This window comes from Pimephales promelas, chromosome 16 (assembly GCF_988280905.1).
Source record: "Pimephales promelas chromosome 16, fPimPro1.hap1.1, whole genome shotgun sequence".
NCBI classification, from domain to species: Eukaryota; Metazoa; Chordata; class Actinopteri; order Cypriniformes; family Leuciscidae; genus Pimephales; species Pimephales promelas.
The window spans coordinates 18,259,737-18,281,327 of NC_142784.1; the positions used below are offsets into that span (position 1 = coordinate 18,259,737).

The 21,591-nt window shown below is 38.3% G+C and overlaps 2 protein-coding genes across 6 annotated transcripts in view; both read left to right on the forward strand.

Annotated features, from left to right (window-relative positions):
* ksr1b (kinase suppressor of ras 1b) overlaps positions 1-6,577 on the forward strand; it is a 43,382-nt gene extending 36,805 nt beyond the window's left edge. For 4 of the 5 annotated variants that reach the window (XM_039670790.2, XM_039670791.2, XM_039670793.2 and 1 more), the window contains 7 exons: positions 214-274; positions 468-865; positions 2,154-2,244; positions 2,439-2,572; positions 2,666-2,797; positions 3,011-3,152; positions 4,477-5,552. In XM_039670790.2, the coding sequence (XP_039526724.2) occupies positions 214-274; positions 468-865; positions 2,154-2,244; positions 2,439-2,572; positions 2,666-2,797; positions 3,011-3,152; positions 4,477-4,623 (1,105 nt within the window). In that variant the 3' untranslated portion in view covers positions 4,624-5,552. Of the gene's footprint in view, positions 1-213; positions 275-467; positions 866-2,153; positions 2,245-2,438; positions 2,573-2,665; positions 2,798-3,010; positions 3,153-4,476 lie in introns of all 5 variants that reach the window. The other variant, XM_089121130.1, reaches the window with a different exon arrangement.
* Positions 6,578-12,254: 5,677 nt separating this feature from the next.
* LOC120478723 (galectin-9) lies at positions 12,255-20,421 on the forward strand. Its single transcript, XM_039670813.2, has 12 exons — positions 12,255-12,407; positions 14,234-14,322; positions 15,095-15,299; positions 15,455-15,574; positions 17,190-17,219; positions 17,368-17,397; positions 17,502-17,531; positions 18,330-18,365; positions 18,911-18,940; positions 19,672-19,760; positions 19,842-19,998; positions 20,111-20,421. Exons 1-12 carry the CDS (start codon positions 12,372-12,374, stop codon positions 20,255-20,257), a joined length of 999 nt encoding a protein of 332 aa, XP_039526747.2. The 5' UTR covers positions 12,255-12,371; the 3' UTR covers positions 20,258-20,421.
* The last annotated feature ends 1,170 nt before the right edge of the window (positions 20,422-21,591 follow it).

Genomic DNA, 21,591 nt, shown 5'->3' on the forward strand with positions numbered 1-21,591 from the left:
AACAGTTGACATCAATTTTTCCTTTATTTGTGACCCACATTAGAAAGTCACATGGGTTCAGAAAAACGTGAGTAAATAACAAAGATAACAAATATAAATAATGTATACTTAAAGGTGAACTATCCCTTGTAAATGATCGATATCATATGTAGTATTTATATACTGCTAAATGGTTAAATGTGTTGAGTCTAGCGTGTCTTCTCTCCCATGCAGAGAAACAGACCAGTTGGATGGTAATGTTAAGCAGACATCAACAGACCAGAGGGAAGCTGTGGTGAGTTCCGCAATAAACACCTTCCACCCACAGAGCTATCAGGAATTGAAAGCGTTTGTTGCCACAGTTTCCAGTTAATAGTGGGGGTCAGTGGTGTATTTGCGGTCAGTGGTGTATGTGTGTACCCTGGCTAGACGGTACTTACATCTGTATTTTGAATTGTGTAAACTCAAAACCTATTCTTCTTATTCAGGATGAGGAACAGCAAGGGGATGATGGTCAGGATCAGGAGGGATCGGATGATGAAAGTGAAGGTGATGAAGTGGATGACCTGCCCAACTGCAAGGGCTACTGGAAGGACCACATAAGCCGTAAGGCCAGCCAGACTAGCGTTGACCTGCGGGAGTGGGATGTCCCGTTTGAGCAGCTGGAGCTGGGCGAGCTGATCGGGAAAGGCCGCTGGGGGAAGGTGTGCAGGGGCCGCTGGCACGGAGAGGTGGCCGTTCGACTGTTGGAGATTGACGGTAACAATCAGGAGCACCTGAAGCTGTTCAAGAAGGAGGTGATGAACTACCGGCAAACGCGGCACGAGAATGTCGTGCTGTTCATGGGGGCCTGCATGAACCCGCCCCATCTGGCCATTATCACCAGGTTCATCTCTTTCTGCACTCTCAATGTTGTGTCGTTCATGTACACTGACATTCAAAAGTGTTTTATTTTCTGAAGAAGAAATTAAAGCAAAGGTGCATTAAAGGTGGGGTAAGTTGTTTTTGAAATATGCTGTTGGCCAATGGTGATATAGTCTAAATCAACCCAAACAAACACTTCATTGCTCCGCCTCCAAAACACACTCCAATCCAATCCTAACAGCCCTAGTTCGGTCTCGAACCACAATCCCCCTACTAGTGAGTCGAGTGGACTAGCAATGACTCTAAACACCGCTTTCACTGGCAGTCGTCAGCAATACTCACACTAGCTGTCCTCTGTTACGCATGCAATCCAAGAGAGGGTGTTTGTTTATCATTGCAGAAGGGCAACAAAATAATGTTTTATAAAAAATAAAGCGCAGATGATGAACGAATGACAAGGAAGCACAAAAAATAAATGTACAGTACACAATAGTAATTACAAACAAGAGTTGGTTGTTCGTTGCCAACAGTACAGCAGCTCCCAATGATGACACACAATGACACTCAGACCCAGTGTTACTCACGTGTGGACCCGAATCAAAGCAACCTCCACGTCTGTTTTCTTCACTCACTCCAGCGCTGAACAGCATTTCTAAAATTAACAAGGGTCCTAAAGCTCTTGCCCAGACATAACCCTTTATTTTCCAGGTATTTATTATGTGCTCTTCAGTTCAAATCTCCCTCTTGCTCGTTCTCTCCACCGTCATGCGCCCCCTAATGCTGATTGATTGGCTGCTACACTTTTGTTGTTGTGCCGGCTGACTAACTTCCAAAAAGCATATTTAAAAAACTACTGATTCCACCTTTAAATTGACCAAAGATTACTGTAAAGAGATATAATGTTACAAAAGATTTCTGTCTCAAATAATGCTGGTTTGTCTTTATCAAATAATCCTGACAAAAAGTGTTTCCACAAAAATATTATGGAAGAATTAAGTTTTCAACATGCTTCTTTGAGCACCAAATCAGCATATTTAGAATGATTTCTGAAGGATCCTGTGACACTGAAAACTGGAGCTATGATGCGGAAAATTCAGCTTTGCCAGCACAGGAATTAATTTGAATTTGTTTTAAATAGTTATTTAAAATTATTACAATATTACTGTTTCTACTGTTTTGTTGCAATGCATCCTGGTGAGCATAAGAGACTTCAAAAAGGAACTTTTGAACGCTAGTGTATATTTTTTGAATGTTTAATATGGGTGCATATGTGTGTTTGGATTTTGATTTATTTATTTATCTATCCATAGCTTTTGTAAAGGGCGGACACTGTACTCTGTTGTCAGGGACTCTAAACTTGACATCAACAAAATAAGACAAATCGCTCAGGAAATTGTAAAGGTATGAAGCATAACATGCAATACATGTTTTTGTTTTATTTTAAATGATTCATCAATGCATGTCATTATCCAAAGAAAATGAAAGAAGGGACTTCAATTCCTATTGCCTCCATATTGAGTGCAATGGTTATACACTTATACTGTCTTTGCTTTAACTGTTTGTTTGTTTTTTTGCTTTTTTTTTACATTCTACAGGGAATGGGTTACCTTCATGCAAAGGGAATTGTGCACAAAGATTTGAAGTCCAAGAATGTGTTTTACGATTCAAATAAAGTAGTAATCACAGATTTTGGCCTGTTTGGGATGTCTGGAGTGGTCCAAGAGGGCAGGTAAGGTTTCATATCATGACTGCAGTATTATATTTAATAATCTTATCATACAGTATGCTTTGTTAAGAGCTTCATTAACGCATGTGTGTGTAGGCGGGAAAATGAACTGAAGCTGCCACGCGGGTGGATCTATTACCTAGCTCCTGAGATCGTGCAAAAGATGGGACCTGGAAACCAAGAAGACTGTTTGCCCTTTTCAAAAGCTGCTGATGTTTACGCCTTTGGGTAAAAGCCACATCATTTTTTCACCTCTGCATCTCATTGAATCTGCCTGTTTAAACACTTGGTTTGGGTGTGAATGTTTCATTTCTGCTTACTTTTTTTCTCACAACTCAATACTTTTTCTGATTGATCAATCACTTTAAATGCATTTTAAAAATAATATATTGCATGCCAACAATGGAGTTGATCAGTTAACTGTAAATGTGTCTGTCTTAGCACTATCTGGTATGAACTCCAGGCTAAAGACTGGCCCATCATCAACCAACCGACTGAAGTTTTGATCTATCAGCTGGGAAGTGGAGAAGGCCTCAGAACGTTACTGGCCCAGAAGGGTACAAGCGTGGGCAAGGAAGTTACGGTGAGTCCAGCCCCAGTACATTTAAAATTATATTATTATATCAGTGGCGAGCGGTGACTTTTTTTAAACCGAGAATGCTGGATGGCGCGTTATATAAAAAATTAATCTGATGCATATCCACTGGATCATGAGTTTATAAGACTACAGACAGTAGTAGGGGCTGATCTGCATCTTCTCAACCCGCCCATAGAGGGTGGGATCTCACTCACAGAATGTACACAGTGTCAGCCATCTTTTTTTGGAAGCTAAGCTAACAGGCTCTTGTTCTGTGGAGAAAGCGGAGTAGTAGTTGTTACCATCCTTACCACTCACTAGTAGCCTAAACTTTTTGTTTAACTACTGCGCTCTGTTACCGGTAGGCGTGGCCTCCTAGGGCAGCGAAGCAAGTGCATTCTGGGAGTTGTTGTCTTTCATTCACATAAGCCTCAGTATTTCTCAGTCTAGAAAGCTCCAAATTGAAAAATAATTTAACATTTCTTGTAAATAAATGACCCATTTTAAATACACATTCATCTTTCCAGAGGTGAAGAATCCTTTTAAACGGTACGGCACATCGGCTGAAGACCTAAAGAGCTAAATCAGAGACGTCAAATTATGGCAGGCATCAATTTAAATGTATGCCAGAAGTGTTTTTTTAATTATTATTAAGAATTGAAAATAAGTATAATATAATAAATATGAGTAGCCTATTATAAATACAATATATGTCAAATAGAATCAGTATTCTTTAAAAATAAGCTGAAAAAATGCAAATAGATGATTCAAATGCATAGACGATTGATTTCCTACTTACAGTAGGTTAACAGTTTATTAGTTTTCGTTAAAAATAAATTTTCTTATGGAGAAAATTAAATAGCCTACTATGAAAATATAGTTGTGACTCTTTTTTTTCATTTGATTGAGTCTATTTAGTTTTGTATCAAACACAATGTTATTTTCGTTGATCGAAATCTGGCAGCAACTGCAGATTTTTCCTCTTGGGAGAGCAAGTCTGCGCATGAAATTCCCCAAATGACAGCAAACCAATGAGAACGCGGGACAATGGTGACGATACATAGCAACAGAGCTTCGGGGCCAAAACTGCTGTGGATCCGATTACCTGAAACCCGCTGTTACTGGCGGATTTGAAGAAAATTACTGTCGTTCTGCAAATAAATAAATGACGGAGAGTATTCCCAACATTTTAGCATGTAAGCTTTATGATACATGTCCAACATGGGAATTTATAGTGTTAATGTTAATTGAATCCATATACAGAGCATTTGTAGCTTATATGTGATTATATGATGCATACTTTAATATGGTCATTGTACTCCCACTGTAGGAGATCCTGTCCGCCTGCTGGTCCTTTAAAGTTGAGGACAGACCTACATTCACTCAGCTGACAGACTTACTAGAGAAGCTGCCGAAGCTCAATCGCCGGCTCTCGCACCCCGGACACTTCTGGAAGTCTGAGGAGTATGTATCCTAGGCTGGATCGCTGGCATGCTGCGGATCCCCCTTTTTTGGAGGGTGTAGTTTAGTGAGCATGGAAACTAACTGATCGTTTGGAGCCGACCTGTGCATTGTTTTTTTTATTCTGAGCCTTCATTTTACACTATTGGATTTTTAGTGTAGCGAGTGTCAGGAGGATGCTGTGCATGAATTCAGCTGAACGAATGCTGTGTCACATTTGGTCAAGCCTGATATCATATGGTGCAGGAAATAAGTGATGAAAAAACGAGTGTGAGTGTTTTTCTGCTACAAAGGTTTTTGCCTGTTAAATGAATGACTGGTCTGGTTTGCTAATATGTGTGAAGCTTGTGATTTTCTCGTTTATTATTCACCATATAGAAATTCAGAACCAGATACTGTTCTGGTTCAGAGGGAAGGTGCCCATTTATTATGCCTGTTACGCTTTTGAAGATGTTCATATGTCCAAATATCTGGCCTGTGGTCAGTAACGCACCTGTTATATTTAAATAATATTGTTTAGTCTGTGGTGGAATGGGCACAATCAGATCATTATTTTTATAATAAATAATATAATGACAATATTTGTGATTATATTGTTAATATTAATCAGTAAAAACAACTGAAAAAGCTTTTTATGAAAAAAAGAAAAAAAGTAATGTTTCTGTATGTTGTTTCTGCCCTTTTTCTTGTCACTCTCTCTCATTCTCGGAATGGCCCGAACTGTGATCACATCTCTGTCATCTGCTGTTCCTGTTTCTCGATGTTTCCTGTATCACCACCAACACGTCACTTTATTTTCTCCTCTGTACTTTCCTTTCTCCTGTTCAGCGCATGGCATCACCACTGTCTGCGCGAGCACTGCAGTCCAGGCCTCCGCTCTCGCTGTCCCTATGTGTACAAATACGACCATTTGTCCACGGCTGCCGTTAATATTAGCTTGGCTGCTGCATTCAAAGAAAGCAACTGATTTAGATGTCTGATTCTATTCCGTTTATTTCCTGTGTGATTCATTGATTTCTATGCTTTCTAGCGTCTTACAAATCTTGGCACTGTTCATCTTTGTGTTGATTTTCCTTAGCAGTTCTAATAGTCTCTTAAGCTTTTTAACCTTTGCCTGTTCTAATGCTGAGCAAAGCTATTTTATTTAAACTTTGTACATGGAAAATATGCTGACAGGATTTCCATCCTGTTTTTATTGAGCCAGCAGACCTTGCCATGTTTCAAATTCCCCTTGTGTGCCATCACATGAGTGAAATGTGATCTCCATTGCACTTCTGGTAGTCAAGACCGTATGCTTTTGCAATCCACAAACCTTCTACTGTATTTTTACAGAAGTGACTTCCTTTTTCCACATTGTTGCTCAAAATTAAGATTTAAATAAATAATATTTTACCGGATACTAATCTGACCTACTCCTACCAGGACAGTTAAAGAGCTGTTAAATAAAGGGTCCTGACAAATTAGTTGTTATATCATAAAGTATGAAAGAGATTTTGACCCAGCAGGATGGTGTTTAGAAACTTTTCATGTCTAATACCTCTCGTGTGTGTGTGTGTGTCAGTCAGAGTGAGTGTGTGAGTGTGTGCATGCAGAGTTTTGGGTGATTTATTTGTGGTGTTATAAACATTGAGAGGATGATTCTTTTAGACTGTAGTGAACTATTGACAATAGTCAATGTAGTGAACAGACAATAGGGAACTGTTGTTTTATTTATTGTACAGCTAAGATTTCTTATATTATTTGTACAAAATGTTATGTTTCCATCGCAATATTTTGAAAAGGTACTTTACTCCTGTTGTACAGCTCTTTATATACAGTGTTTCGGACATAAAATGTAAATTTCTTGAGTGAGATTGTGCTTTTAATGTTATGAAATTATGAATTCATATTTTTGTAAAGCTTTTATCCTCTTGTCTGTAAACACAATGTAATTTTATCCTGGCAGAAATAATAAACAAACGAAACATTCATTTATTATTTATCCAATTCATGAGAGAGAATTGTTAGGGGTAAACAGTTAAAGACCCAAAACCAGATATGATGAATGAACCGGGAGTCAGAATTATAATAAATTAAAGAAAAGATTTACTGAAGATAGTTAGAAGATAGTTACATTAGCAGAAATCAGCTTCAAGACTCACACAGGAGTTTGTAGACCACTGCAATTATACCATTCACGAAGGTCTAAGCTACGTCCTTGCTTCAGGTTGCAGTTTCTGATTGGTTAAAAACACATATAGTCCAAGTAATTTTCCTCACATATACAGACTGAAGGATCTCTCCATAGATTATGCAGCTGACACTCAGACCCTGAAGTTTAGGCACGTCATGACCTTCCAGGTTGCAGATTTGGGAAGAAAACAAGTCAGTCAATCCCCCATAATGCCAATGGTTCCTTAAACTGCAGCCAAGAAGACTAACACACACACACACACAACTTTTCTATTGCTGGAAACATTAGAGATTTTGCTCCATATTGATGTGATCGGATCAGTCAGTTGCTGCTGATTTGATGGCTGCACCTCCATGAGGAGAATCTCCTGTTCCACCACATTATGGTATCTTCGCGACGCTCTCCCACGTAGACGCCGCCGCTGAGAAGGGGTACACTTCTATTCTCCAAGTGGAAGAGGCAGTCGCAGCACACCTTCGCTTGCCCTCCAGTGGATGGTGGTCACAGGTTGCCATCCCTTGAAAAGCCTGCAGGACTACGTCAGCACTCGTCGGCCGCTCCTCGTCTGCCGCCGAACAAGCTGCTTCCGCCCTGCACTCAATGGATATTCTCCAAATCATCCAAGCTGACCTCCTCCGCGAATGAGACCAGAGGGCCTCAGATACAGCTGCGGTCATCGATCTAAGGAGCGCAACGGATCTCTCACTTCTCGCCTCTAAGACTGCAGAACAGGCATTCGGCAGATGCATGGTTGCGCTCACCATCAAAGAAAGACACCTCTGGCTGACGCTCGCCAACATGAGGGAATCTGAACGCGGCACTTTCTTCAATGCACCACTTTCCCCTACCGGTCTCTTTGGCCCAGCGGTCAACGGAATTGTAGATCGCTTCGAGCACTCATACCGGTCAGGCTGCGAATGTATGTCACGAGCTCGCTCACGGGCGCTTACTGTCAATTGTCAGCTCGCGTTTCAAAAAGCTATCGTAAAACATTCCCCATTCGGTGTGATCGGGTTGTTACAGACAAATCAGCTGAAAGCAGCTGTCAGCAAGCCGCGTTGTTGACTCCCCTTGGCTACACATGAAAAAGCATGGGAAGCGATTTTCTCCCTCTGCGAGACAGCTCTATGTGTCTAAATGGTCTGTGTTCTCCAAATGGTGCACTGACAGAAATCTGGACCCACGTATGGATGAGGTCTCGCAGGTGCTCGGTTTCCTTCAAGAGATGTTGGATAAGGGCAGGGCCCCATCCACACTTAAAGTTTACGTGGTCATCTGCTTCCAGAAGGATGAACCCTTCGCTTCCTATTTGGGATCTCTCCTAGAGGCCCTAAAGATGTATCCCTTCGAACCTCTAGATTCTGTGGATCTAAAATACCTCTCACTCAAAACAGTTTTTCTTTTGGCTCTGTCATCAGTCAAACGTGTGGGGGACTTGCACGCGCTATCTGTTAGCGCCGCGTGTCTTGATTTTGGTCCGAATGACTCGAAGGTCATCCTCAAACTAAGACATGGCTATGTCCCGACGGTGATTTGCACTCCCTTCAGAGCACAGGTTATTTCTCTGTCGGCTCTGCCAGCATCCGCCAGCATCCTCTGCCCCGTTAGGGCACTGAGAGTTACATTACGTACTCCGCCACTTTCAGATGCTCTGAACAGCTTTTCATTTTGTTTGGTGGGCGCGCCAAGGGTCTCGCCGCATCGAAACAGGCCCTATCCACATGGATAGTGGATGCTATTGCTGCTGCTTATGTGTCAAAAGGTCTGCAATGCCCTCTGGGCATCAGGTCTCATTCCACCAAAGGTATGGCCTTGTTGTGGGCATGGTCCAGTGGAATTTTCATTCACAACATTTGTATGGCAGTGGTCTGGGCCTCCCCATCTACATTTGTGAGATTCTATAACATGGAAGTTCCCACCTTCTGTTGAAGATTTTATTATTTAGAAAATAAGTAATTTAGCCGTGTATTAGTACACCATTATGTCCTCTGAGTGTGCTTCTTTGGGTTTGACATTTGGAAGCCTGAAAGGCCTGAATGCTGATACAACAGAGAGTGCTATTTCAGTATGTATTTCTCCAAATATCTATAAGAATGTGTTGCCATTTTGGGAGGTGATGTATATGTGAAACTGGCCAACTGTTCCGGAGTGATTGCCTGCAGGAGAAAGGGATCTCCTGCTGGATGGAGTGATTCTCTGCTCGCTTGGCTTTGTTTGTTTATAAAGTCTAATATTTCTGGCATCAAAGATTCTTGAAAAGTGATTTCATAAAAAGACTGAAACACTTGCAGGCTAGACTTCTGTCAGTTTAATATGGGTATGTTCTGCCCACATGCTTGTGCGCAGGCTACTTTCATCTAGCTCTCCTGGTTGAGCTGGACTTGGGCTGATACGCAACATGCAGCCCGGCGGCACTGCTCTGCATTTCCCATGGAGGCTTATGTATTATACATGAGTCGGCCCGCTTGCTGGCCGCCTGAATTCCCACTTTTCAGTGTTCCCCAGACTTCCGGGAACTCATAAAGTGGATGCTTGGTGCGCACCGCGTTGACAAGGGATTCCCGTAGCATAGGCTAAACTTACACAATACGAGAGAACCTCTCCTAAGAGAACATACTGGATTACCTAACGTAACCTCGGTTCTCTCTAGAGAGGGAACAAGTATTGTGTAACCGGCCGTGCTAGCACCACGAGCGATTTTCGCTTCAGATGATGAAACCAGGGAAACTGCCTCTGAGCTGTGCTTTTATACGTTAAGCCACACCCTCTTGAGCGGGCTGTGACACATAGTGGATGCGAAGCGCCACCATTGGGTGTGACGTCACGCCAGACTCAGTGATAGGCTGCAGCAGTTGCCGCAGAGCAGCCAATAAGCACACAAGACAGCCTAATAGGTCTGTTAAAAAAGATGACTTTAGCGTAAGCTAAACTTACGCAATACTCATTCCCTCTCTAGAGAGAACCGAGGTTACATTTAGGTTTCAAATGAGTACATGTCTGAAAACAAACACAAGTAACAATAAATTATCGGGGAGGGCATTTTTCACAAATATTTTAGGAGGGTCATAGAAAAATGTATTGAAGGGAGGGTGAAGTCTATTGATCTCAAAACACCTCCCGTAAACAAAAAACAAACAGTCCCTTATTATGTCCATTACGTCCCGTGTTATGTGTGTGTGTGTGTTTTCTTGATTTCTCTCTCCGCTTATCTTGTTTACTTTCACTTCCCGTGATTGGTCCAGTAATCTGTCAATCATCATCGGCACTGACGTCATCCATCATATCTGTAGCCAATGGGAAAATACCACCTCATCTAAAAGAGAACGCCAGACGTTTCTGTTCTCCTCATGGCTTTGTGTTGTCTTGCACAAATTATCCTGCTGTTACCTTCTATACCTTCCTATCTTAGAAATACTGTACTGTAGGCTATACGTAGGCTATATCCACTGTTCTTTATTTTCTTTACGTAGTCTTGCTTAATTTTTGCAATACTGAATGATTGTAATCACAATACAAAACAAACCCTAACCACGTTAAGCATGGTTTACATCTTCCATATACATTTGAGCGTGAATGAGGGGGATATGACTTATCAGTTATCCCTCATAGCTTAAACTTAATATCAAGCCAAGGTCACAAAAGGCTGTCATTACTTTAAATAGAAAGCATAGCCTGAATGAGTTATCATATTTACATATTATTCACTTTTACGAAACACTCAAAAAATGTTTTCGCCTAATCTGTATCATAAGCCCCCTTGCAAAAAAGAAGTATATTTCAAGTTCATTTTATGTAGTATACTTAAGTAATGTTCAAGGATATTTTTAAGTATACATTATGTAGTAAGTATACTAATGTCACTATGTACTAGTAGTAAACTTGTAAGTGTACTATTTTAATACCGCTTGGGACTAAATTGGCGCACTTTTAGAACATAAAAGTATATGTTTAAGTGTACTATAAGTGTAACAGTAAGTGCACAACAAGTTCATAATTATGTATCTCATGTGTACTGCAAGTGAATTTAGGGGTATACTAGTAGTTTACTTTTTTACTGTAATACTTACAAGTATACTTTGAATACTTAATTATACTTTTAAGTATTTCTGGATCAAAAGATTGAGTTCAAGAACAGGACAAATATACTTGCTTTTCTCTCAGTATAAGTCAAGTACACTTAAGTGTAATTTGAAGTAGGCCTATAGACCATTTCACAAGATGTAAACAACACTGGTCCAGACCCAGATAGCAAACTGACATTGAATCAACGTGGAAATATGACATCGAAACAACGTTGATCTGACATTGTTTTGCTCATCGAATTAACGTTGAACCAACGTCAGATGCGTCATTCTTTCAAAACTAACGGAAAATCAACTTGAAATCAACGCGTTGTTTCAACGTTATGAAAGCAAACCAATTTTCGATTTCATTTAGCTTTGAAGAATGCCGCGTCTGATGTTGGTTCAACGTTAATTCGATGAGCAAATCAACGTTGTTTCAATGTCATGAGAGACGTCGTTTCCACGTTGATTCAATGTCAGTTTGCTGTCTGGGGAAACACTTCCTGTTTCAGTTTGTAACTGTTTTCTTTATTTCACATGTAAAGAAAACACCTTAAAGATGTTTGTTTAACTTTTTGATTCAGTTTTAAATGTTCTGTTGGTTGTATTTTATCCCAGCTTTTATGTAGGCCTAGTGTTAAAAAACTGAAACAGGAAGTGCTTCTGGACCAGTGTTGTTTACATATTGTCAAATGGTCTTTTCTGAGAAGTACACTTCTGAGAAGTACAGGAAAAATAAACTGAAAGTATACTTTCTTATTTTTAGTTTAAAAGAAATACTAATGGCACACTTGAATAAACTTTTTTTTCGTAAGGGCCTCGTGGGAGGGAACGGTGGAATGTCGATTAGCGGACTGATGCAGTTGCGCAATACGAAGAGAATAGAGAATTGAAACTTTATTGTTATTATGTACTGTACAACGAAATTAGATGCAATCCCAATCTGTGCAACAAATACTTATATATGTATAAATAAAATAAAAATAAAGAAGTAAAATTCCTGATAAAAAAGATGATAAAATAAATATAGCCTAATAAATAAAAACACATCCCTCACACATACACAACAATTCAATGCATGATAGGCTACATCGCATCTAAAATTTAAAGAATTTAATAGCATGAAATAAAAATAAAAAATATTCAAAAAAAATAAATAATTAGCACGTTATTTATTTATTTTTTTTACTTGACAATGAAATCGTATCTGTTTTAAATAGCCTGACCTCCCATATACACCTGCGCCCCTGTCCCCTCTTCATTCTACTAACACTTTGGAACGTTTACATTGAGCAAATTTTGTAAGAATCATCAGGAAATTAATGGTGCCCTTGAGTTGAACCTGTACGCTGAGACATTATCAAGTTTCCTGGTTTGAGAAACCGAAAGCTAACGTATTTTTTAACTGGAACCCGGACATGTGGTTCTCATTGCTGTAGTAGGCTATTCCAAAGACCGACTATACGTTGTGTTTAGACTTTGTCTTTCGGTCTTGACGACACACTTAAATTTGCAAGAACTGTCAGGATGGCGTTTTATCAACAACAGCCGTTTTATAACCCGGTAAGTGACCATATGTTACTAGCCTAATGGAAAATAATCAAATTTGCATTTGTCTATTTAATGTCCTTCTCATTTTCTGAGTTATTACACTATTTTAATGTAACTCTGTGATTTTGCATGCACAAAAAACATCATGGCTGATTAAAACTCAGTTTTGCAACAAAAGACCGGGGCAAGTTGTCACACGGAATATAATCTACGGGTGGGGTTTCTTTGTTATTTCTTCTGTTTCTTCTTTTGAATTGATATGATGGATCCTTAAAGTTGTGGCTCCAATGTAGAGTCCAGGTTCAGAAGGTAAAAGTCCTTCTCGGGATTTTTTTTCCCAATCACCTGGATTTGCTAATTAGCACATTTAGATCAACTGACTGAGTTCATGGGTGGAATACATATGGCAGGACTGTTACTTTCTGACCTGGACTTTACACCTGCTTCTAAATACATAATTAAACATTTTCACCGTCGTTGTCAAAGGTTCAGTTTATAATAGCCGTTACCGTTAAGGTGATGACAGACAGGGCATCTTTTTGAGCAATAATGCCGATTGATTTTTGCTTGAGCATTTTCCCATTGGGAACGGGCAACAAATACTATTCCGGGTAATTTACAGTAGGTAGGGGAGAGCGGGGCACAACTTAACGCTTTTTGACTCTCTCAGTTTTTGTAGGAATTTACTTAGGGTTTAGAGTATAATTTTTTTTTCTACATTAATTTCCCACATGTCTAGCACAATTGTGTGGTTTTGTTTTATTAATACAGTGTATACTTTTTTCTTGATTTACCCTGAAAGAATGGAAGTGAAATGTGACAACATGCCCCGTGGGGCACATTGTAACATCACCATATGACAGCTTAAAATCAAACCAAAAAATATTTTCTTAATAAAATACAATTATTAACTTTTTCATATACAATAATGGCATTTTTTTAATAATTAAAAATAAACTAATTTTTGAGTTTGACGACAAACACAATGGAAAACACAGCTATACAGCATAGTTCAAAACAAAATAATAATGAATCATTTCTTAACATTGATTCTCATTGTATATTTACATGTTTCTCATATTTTCTCAGTAGAATCCCTAAAAGTATAGAATATAATAGTATATTTCTAACAGGGGCACATTGTAACTTAGTGTGACAACATGCCACAACTGCACAACTGGGGTTTAAACCCTGCTAGTGTCTTCTGCTAGTGAAGCATTAAAGAACTACATCAAGTGTTAAACAACAGATTTGAGATTAAAATAATATCAGATTAGTCTAATTAAAAAAAAAATAGTGATGAAAAATTAAGAAATGTACGTTTAAATAAATGTTCAGTAATATCTTATAAAGATTTCGCAATTTTGGCAATTTTTTTCTCTATAGAGTGTTGAAATGGCAACTAAATACACCAAGTTTCGTCATGCCAGCATGTGTGGAAGTATTTAAAACAAGCGTGTTACAACTAGCTCCGCGTTACTTTGTGCCCCGCACTCCCCTTGGTTGTGGGCCCTGTGTCTCACCTGGTTGCCTGTTGATGGCAACATTACAAAATTCCCCATTGTATCACCTACACACGTCACGCATGTTGTTTCATGTGTGCTTTTGCGTCTATTCCTTTTTCTAAACCTATGAAATAGGCCTACGGAAGATTGGTTTATTCTTTATTGATTCCAACACTAATGAATAGAATAAGCAGAAACAAACTCCCAAAGATGAACGTATTGGACATTATAGCCTGAGTAGGCTATATTATTAGTTCATCAGGGCATATTCACACACACTTACATACTCACACTAAATACTTACGTGTGGCATTATTATTATCATCGACACAGAGAATCCCATTCAGTGGCCCAATCCAAGGAGGCTTGCAGGACGGGAAAATTATAATCATAAGTGGACGGGTTTTACCAGGGGCTAACAGGTGAGCAATAATGTTTAGTAGTTTTCAAGGAACCACCATTCAATTATATGATCAATAAGTTATGACAACATATGTTTTTACATTCTTAAACTCAACTTTTATATATATATAAGTTGCAAGATAGCTCATAGTTGAATGTAATTAAACTGAAATGAATTGACATCCAAGTTGATTGTACTTAATTGTAATTAACTGTAATTTAAGGCAGCAACTTTTTTAACAGTACATGAAAGATTTATTCCCATTATCTGCTAAATATGTATTAGATGGAAATGATTAAATACCTTTAACAATGTTTATACATTTATAAAACTTTTGTGTCTGTCTTAATTCTTTATTGTTTTGTATAGTGCACCAGTAAATAGCCTAGTCTTTAATCATTTAAGTTACATTTTTGAGGCAACCACAGACATTTTACAGGATGTGTGGAAAAGATAAAAAAGTGTTATGCAAGCACAAAATCATTTCCATGAAGAGGTGGTGTTAAACTCAGTTCCTGGAGAGCCATTGTCCTGCATATACCCTATAAACACATCTGAGCCAGCCAAGTCTTCATGATCACTTAGAAACTCCAGCCATGTATTTTGGAGCTGGTCAGAGCTAAAGGACATTGGCTCTTTATGAGCGGAGTTTGACACATGTGCCTTGAAACCTTGGAGCTATTTTAGAACTGATATGAAGTCTTTGCAAACAATTTATAATCACACTTTTCCTTGTTACAGCGGTTATTTCCCCAGTTTCTCTCATTCCTCAATTTTTTTTCGTCCTGCAGATTTCACATTAACCTCCAGTGTGGTTCTCATTCTGGGGCTGATGTTGCTCTGCACTTTAACCCACGCTATGATGGCTCTGCGTATGTAGTGAAAAACACCTACCAGAACAGGAACTGGGGCTCAGAGGAACGCAAGTATGAATCTCCATTCCCCCAAGGTCAAACATTCACCCTCCAGATCCTTGTCGCCCAGGACGCATACAAGGTACAAGATCATTCACTCTCAGATTTTCTGTTTCTGAAGCGCTTCTGAATGGCACTAGTCCTCATGTCATCTTTCTTTCATTTTTATTAGCAGAATGATATATTATTAATTATTGGAGAGGCATTTCACCTCCTTTCCTTGATGGTTCTCTCTAGATATCTGCTAATGGGAGACACTTCGTGGACTTTAAACACCGTATTCCCTTTTCTCGGGTGGACACCATCGCAGTGGAGGGAATGGTGGAGCTGAATTCTGTTGCATTCCAGAATCCTGCGGTGAGAACAAAGCACACATGCTGCCACTGCAAAACTTCCCCTGAACTAACTTCTTTTTTCTGGCCCACTTTTGCAATCACTTTTTGACGACATTTGGTATTTTGTAATAGAGTAACCACAAGTGTAGGGCATCACAGATATATACATACATACATACATACATACATATATATACTGTATATATATATATATATTTTTTTTTTTTAAGAAATTAGTACTTTTATACAAGTGTGCATTAATAATGTTACAAACGATTTTTTATATTTCAAATAAATGCTGTTCTTTTGACCTTTGTAATCAAATCACCACAACTGTTTACAAGCAATGTTTAAGCATCAAATAATGGTTTTGTCTGGTGTTGCTTGTATAGTAAAATCTAAAGACGATGCGGGCAGAGAAAGAATGATAATAAATCTTTAATAGACACTAGGAACGAGAACTCACAAGGTAACACAAGAATAGAACTTATAACTTAACAAGAAAACATAACATTAACACAAGTCAAAGAAATGATGAAGACAGAAGTCTGTACCCGAAAACAAACCCTATACACTTAAAGGAGTAGTTCACTTGCTTTAAATGATTCCAGACAATGAATAAGGGTCTTCAAGCAAAACGATCGCTCATTTAAAAAAAAAAAAGTTGAAGTTTTATAAGCTCAAATGCTCGGCTTGCTGTGTTCTGTGATGCACGCTCGTAACTCTCCTGTTCGAACTCATTCATCAAAATGAACGAATCTGTTCTCGAGTCAACTCCTTCATTTCGTTCGTTGAATGAACCAAATGACACGAAAAAAAAGATTACTTCATTTTGATAAACGAGTTTAAACAGCAGAGTCATGAACGTGTGTCACAGAACCGAGCAAGACGACCATTTGAGCTTATAAAACTCAAATTTTTTTTTTAATTTCGCTTGATTATAGCCTTTATAGTTTAAAGCCCTTTGAACAGTTTGCAGTTTGCTCTGAAACTGACCTTGAACCGTTTGGTTCCCATAGAATTCCATTATAAGCAGAAAAATTCTGGAATGTTTTCATCAAAAACCTTAATTTCTTTTCGACTGAAGAAAGAATCAGCAAAGGTTTTTTTTTAAAGTGAACTACTCCTTTAAATAGGGCATTATTTGAGGGGACAACCATTTGTAGTGGTGTCTGAAATCTATAGGTGCCATTATCAAGTGCACTCATTTAATCCCACAATGCACCACAAAATAATGAGCGTACAACCGATCAAGAGCTAGAGAATACCAACGCATTCTCATCCTTTAGTGTCATATAAAACGCTATATGACAAAACGGCGCTATATTACGCACATGGCACCCGTTATCATTAATATAACACGTGCTGTGATGGGTAGTTTTAGGTGTAGTCTCATATTACGCTAAAGGATTTATGACGACTTGGGTTCGCGTGTTATTATAACGATAAAGGGTGCCATGTGTGTAGTATAGCGCCGTTTTGTCATATAGCGTTCTATGTGACGCTAAAGGATGAGAACGGTCTGAGAATACCCATAAAGCACAGTGAGGGTTGTGCTGAATGAATTTCCATGGGTGCGTCAGAACATACATACGTCACAGTAAAATGACAAATAACATTTTTGTATGTCTTTGCAGCCCTATTTACCTCCACAACCAGCTTTTCCAGTGAGTACAATAACCCTGTACCTTTGAGGCAGAGAAGATCATTTTAGCTCAGCTTATTGTTTTAAAATGTAGATACAGCTCTGTCTGTATACAAGCAGGAATAGCTTTGCATTGACTTTTGAATGCACTTTGCATATTTTCTTTCCAGGGTTATAGTCAACCGCACGCAGGATTTCAGGTGGGTGGAAAATATTAAAACCACATCAAAGTCAGTTAAAAAAGAAATTTTTTTAATCATTTTATTCTTTCTGTATAAACAACAATTGTTCCTTTCATTTACAGCCTCAGTTTGCTGTGCCTCCAGGATGTGGGGTAAGTGATCATGAATGTGACAACTTTATGGTGATCAGAGTTCAAAGTTTATTGCTTTTGTGGGTTATATCTGTGTGCAGTTTACTGGATTCTACAACCAATAAAAGGCCAGCAACATAATCTAAATGAAAGGTTGGAAGAAAACTATTAATAAAAAAAGAACAAAGAAAGACAATAAACTTAATGAATACACACGATAGGGTAAATCTGTAAACAATGACTCCAGAAAGAGATGAGATAGAATAGAATAGAATAGAATAGAATAGAATAGAATAGAATAGAATAGAATAGAATAGAATCTTTATTGTCCACCAGGGTTGACATTTTTCTTTGGCTCACCAAACATACAAGCTAGGTAAACATACTGTACAAACATTATTAATTAATAAATGTTAATAAATGTGTTAATGATTTTATCTAAACGACTGCTGTCAAATGATATTTCACAATTCACATGTTTTCATTAGTTGACCATGTTAGCATTTAGAACATAGTTTTCAAGTTTTATCTGGAGTTTTGCAGTGCTCTTATTTCTGGTAATATAATAATGAATGGAAACAAGTATGGCTTATATACCCATCCATAATATAGTTTCTCATTAATAAGCCCCAGTAAGCAGTGTTTTATCTTTCAAGATGCAAAAAGTAGTTTTTTTTTAAAGTAAAGTTATTTTTGTTAATTGTGATTTATTACTTAAGTCAATTAGCGGTCGTGAAGTAATTTGTCAGTTAAGAAAGATTTTTGATTTTGTTTTAAGATTTTAGTCTTCTTGTTACAAACAACTCTTTGTCCTTGCAGTTTCAGCCTCAGTATGCTGTGCCTCCAGGATGTGGGGTAAGTCATCATGAAATATGCCATGTGACAACTTTGTGGTGATCAGTAGAGTTCAAAAGTTCTGATTAATTTGATGCTCTTTAAAACCATGCAATGCTTTACTGGGTTCTACAACTAATAAAATACCTGCAACGAGAGGTTGAAAAAAAAACCTGCTAGTTAAAAAACTAATAGAAAGACAATAAACTTAAGACAATAGAACTAAATCTGTAAACTATGGCTTAGGAAGACAATAAACTGAGTATCTAAATCACCACTGACAAATGATTTTTCACATGTTTTCATTAGTTGACTATGTTCACATTTAAACATCAAGTTTTAACTAGAGTTTGCATTGCTCTTATTTGTGATTGTGATAAAAATGAATAATTAAAATTCATCGTTTTTATTTATTTTATATCATTATTTTAAGTTATTCCGATGTTCCGTGTTGTTAGTTCTCACCAAGCCGGTGCTGTTATTTTGATCAAGCAGTGAGATATGAGATCACACTGTTTGTCTTGAATAAAGGAAGTGAAACTAATGCACTTTTTTTATCCCCGCAGTTTCCTGCATACCCATCTGCACCATCTTATGTAAGATAAGCTCATTTGGCTTTCACCTAAAAAACAACATGCCATTCATTTCAGCAATTCTCAATTTCTTTCTGAGAGCAGACTTTCTCTTTTTTACATAAATAACTTTTTGTTTTTCTGGGTATCTCCCAAGCTTCTTGAAACACTATTTTATTATTTATTTATTTGCATGAATAAATGTGTTAATGACCTTGTATGGCCACTCTACATTAACTTTCGGTCCTGCTATTTTTCTCCTTAAATTGCTTCAAAATCCCTTTTGCACTTAACTCTATCCCTGCCATTGACAGAATTTTCCTTCTTTCCGTGTTTTACTGTTATACAGTAGGAGGCGCTATTATGCATCATCTGAAAAAGTATTGAATCTCCAGATCAGAAGAGGTTTTTTTTTCTTTCTTTTTTTTTTTTTAAAGCAGAGGATCAGTTCTTTCTTTTGATATATTGCATGTTCAGATATTCATTAAAAAATATTCTGGGGCCATTTTTTTTAAACACAGGCGAGAAAAGAGTTAACGTTTTGATTAATTCATAATTATTTCATACATATTATTTTTTCTATAAGCTTTTTAAGGTTTGCATTAGTTCTAGTTCTAGATGTTGTTAATAAAACCAGCGTCATTTTAATGCATTTGAATAAGTATAACAGGAATTATACAGTAATTTCAGTTAATGTACTATGCTATTTTACACCAATTTTTTCGTTTACACTTTTTATTTTGACCCGCATTTAGACTGTCCCATACAAAACTGTCATCAATGGTGGACTTCAACCTGGAAAAAACATTGTCATCCACGGAATGATCAACCCGAATGCTAGCAGGTTAGACCTCAGATGACACGGATTTTTATTTGAATTATTATTATTTTAAGAGGATATTATAAGTCCCCTGTTCTGCTTCAGGATAGATTTTAACCTGTGCTACGCAAGTGGGATCGCATTTCACTACAATCCCCGTTTCGATGAGAACCTGGTTGTGCGCAACAACAAACAGATGGAGAGTTGGGGTCCGGAGGACCGGTCCGGAGGCATGCCATTTCAAAGAGGACAACCGTTTCAGGTAGCCAAACTTACAGCCTTGAATATGTTGTTATATTGTTGTTGTTGGTGTTACATGCTGTCATTGTGACTTGGAACTCATTTTACTTGTGGGTTTTGTATGTGTGTTGCAGGTCACCATCTCTTGCAATCACCACCATTTCAATGTGTTTGTCAATGGCAAACAAGCACACACTTTCAAACATCGCTATGCAAAGCTGAGAGACATTGATATTTTGGAGGTTAACGGAGATCTGCAGCTGACTTTAGTGCAGGCCTAACATGGATCTGTGATGTGTCATTTAGATCATAAATCCTAAAAAGTCTATAAAATCTTTATAAAAATAAACACGAGAAAAAGCATTGCTGAATGTTTAAAAGGAACACTGTAAAAAATGAATCATGGGTCTTGTAATTTTCATTAAAAAATGGTGATAATTAAAAACATTGTGTATATTTTATTAAGAAAATTATGGTTCAGTGTTGTATTGAAAATAATGAGAACATAAGGAAACATATATTTTGAGGCTTGAATTGAGGAACCGATTAAGATGGTAAAATTAAGGAAAATGGGTTACCAAATTATTTTAAGAGAATTAGCTCAATTATGCGGTTTTATTTAGAGACACCATTGTTAGTTCCCAGCATACTTTACACATGGCTGGTAATGGAGAGAAAATATTGAAATTAAGTGTAATTTTATGTGTGTTTTAGTAAAGGGAAACAAACATCTGTTAATAAACTATTGCTTCAACTGATCTCTAACTTCAGTTAACACAGAAATGAACGATTAACTGCACTTACCTCTGCTCAGCCATGAACTGGTCAAAAGCTGAGGATTAAAGTATGGCCCGCCCTCACATGATACTGATTGGTCGATTGATAAGCTTAAATTTGATCGGCTAAAGAGTACGACTGCTCTGTGTTAAGAGTAAAGGCCAATTTATACTTCTGCGCTGAGGGTACGCCGTAGTGTACGGCATTGGCTACGCACTTAAGGCCAATTTATACTTCTGCGTCGAGGTTACGCCGTAGTGTACGGCGTTGGCTTCGCACGTAGGCGACGCCGTCGTGAGCATTTATACTTCTGCGTTCAGGTATTGGTTGCTCTGCAGTATTGCTCCGAAACGCTAGTTGGCGGCGGAGGGTTTTAATGTTCCACTGTGTTTAGATTCCTCGCGGCTAGGTTACTACAAGCAATAGCGACTGAAAGAGAGTGGATCATGTTGGAGTTGGAGCTTATTGGGGTGGAAAAACAGTTCATTTTAGTGAAATTACTAAAACTGAAAGGCAGAAATGACAGAAGACGTCGGAGGAGATGGTACGTGTGGAAATGCGTGAGAATACGTGCTGAAATGCGTAGGAGGAAATACGACGCTACCAAGCCGACCAATCACCGATCTTGCGGTCCGCGTCGTCGCGACGTGTAGTTACATTTTTGAAGAGGTGCGCGTCAGGCAACGCGGAAGGGTACGCGCAATGGGACGCGTCTGTGCGTGTGCTACGCCGTACCTACTGAGCGCACCCTACGCAGAAGTATAAATTGGCCTTTAGGCGACGCTGTCATGAGCATTCTGCATTCAGGTCTTGGTTGCTCTGCAGTACTGCTCCGAAA

Bases quoted from the DNA above. Each gene is read 5' to 3' on its own strand.
- LOC120478723 (XM_039670813.2), top strand. From the start codon at position 12,372: ATGGCGTTTTATCAACAACAGCCGTTTTATAACCCG. The intron at 15,300-15,454 runs GTACAAGATCAT...GGTTCTCTCTAG, and splicing joins TCGCCCAGGACGCATACAAG to ATATCTGCTAATGGGAGACA. The intron at 15,575-17,189 runs GTGAGAACAAAG...ATGTCTTTGCAG, and splicing joins TTGCATTCCAGAATCCTGCG to CCCTATTTACCTCCACAACC.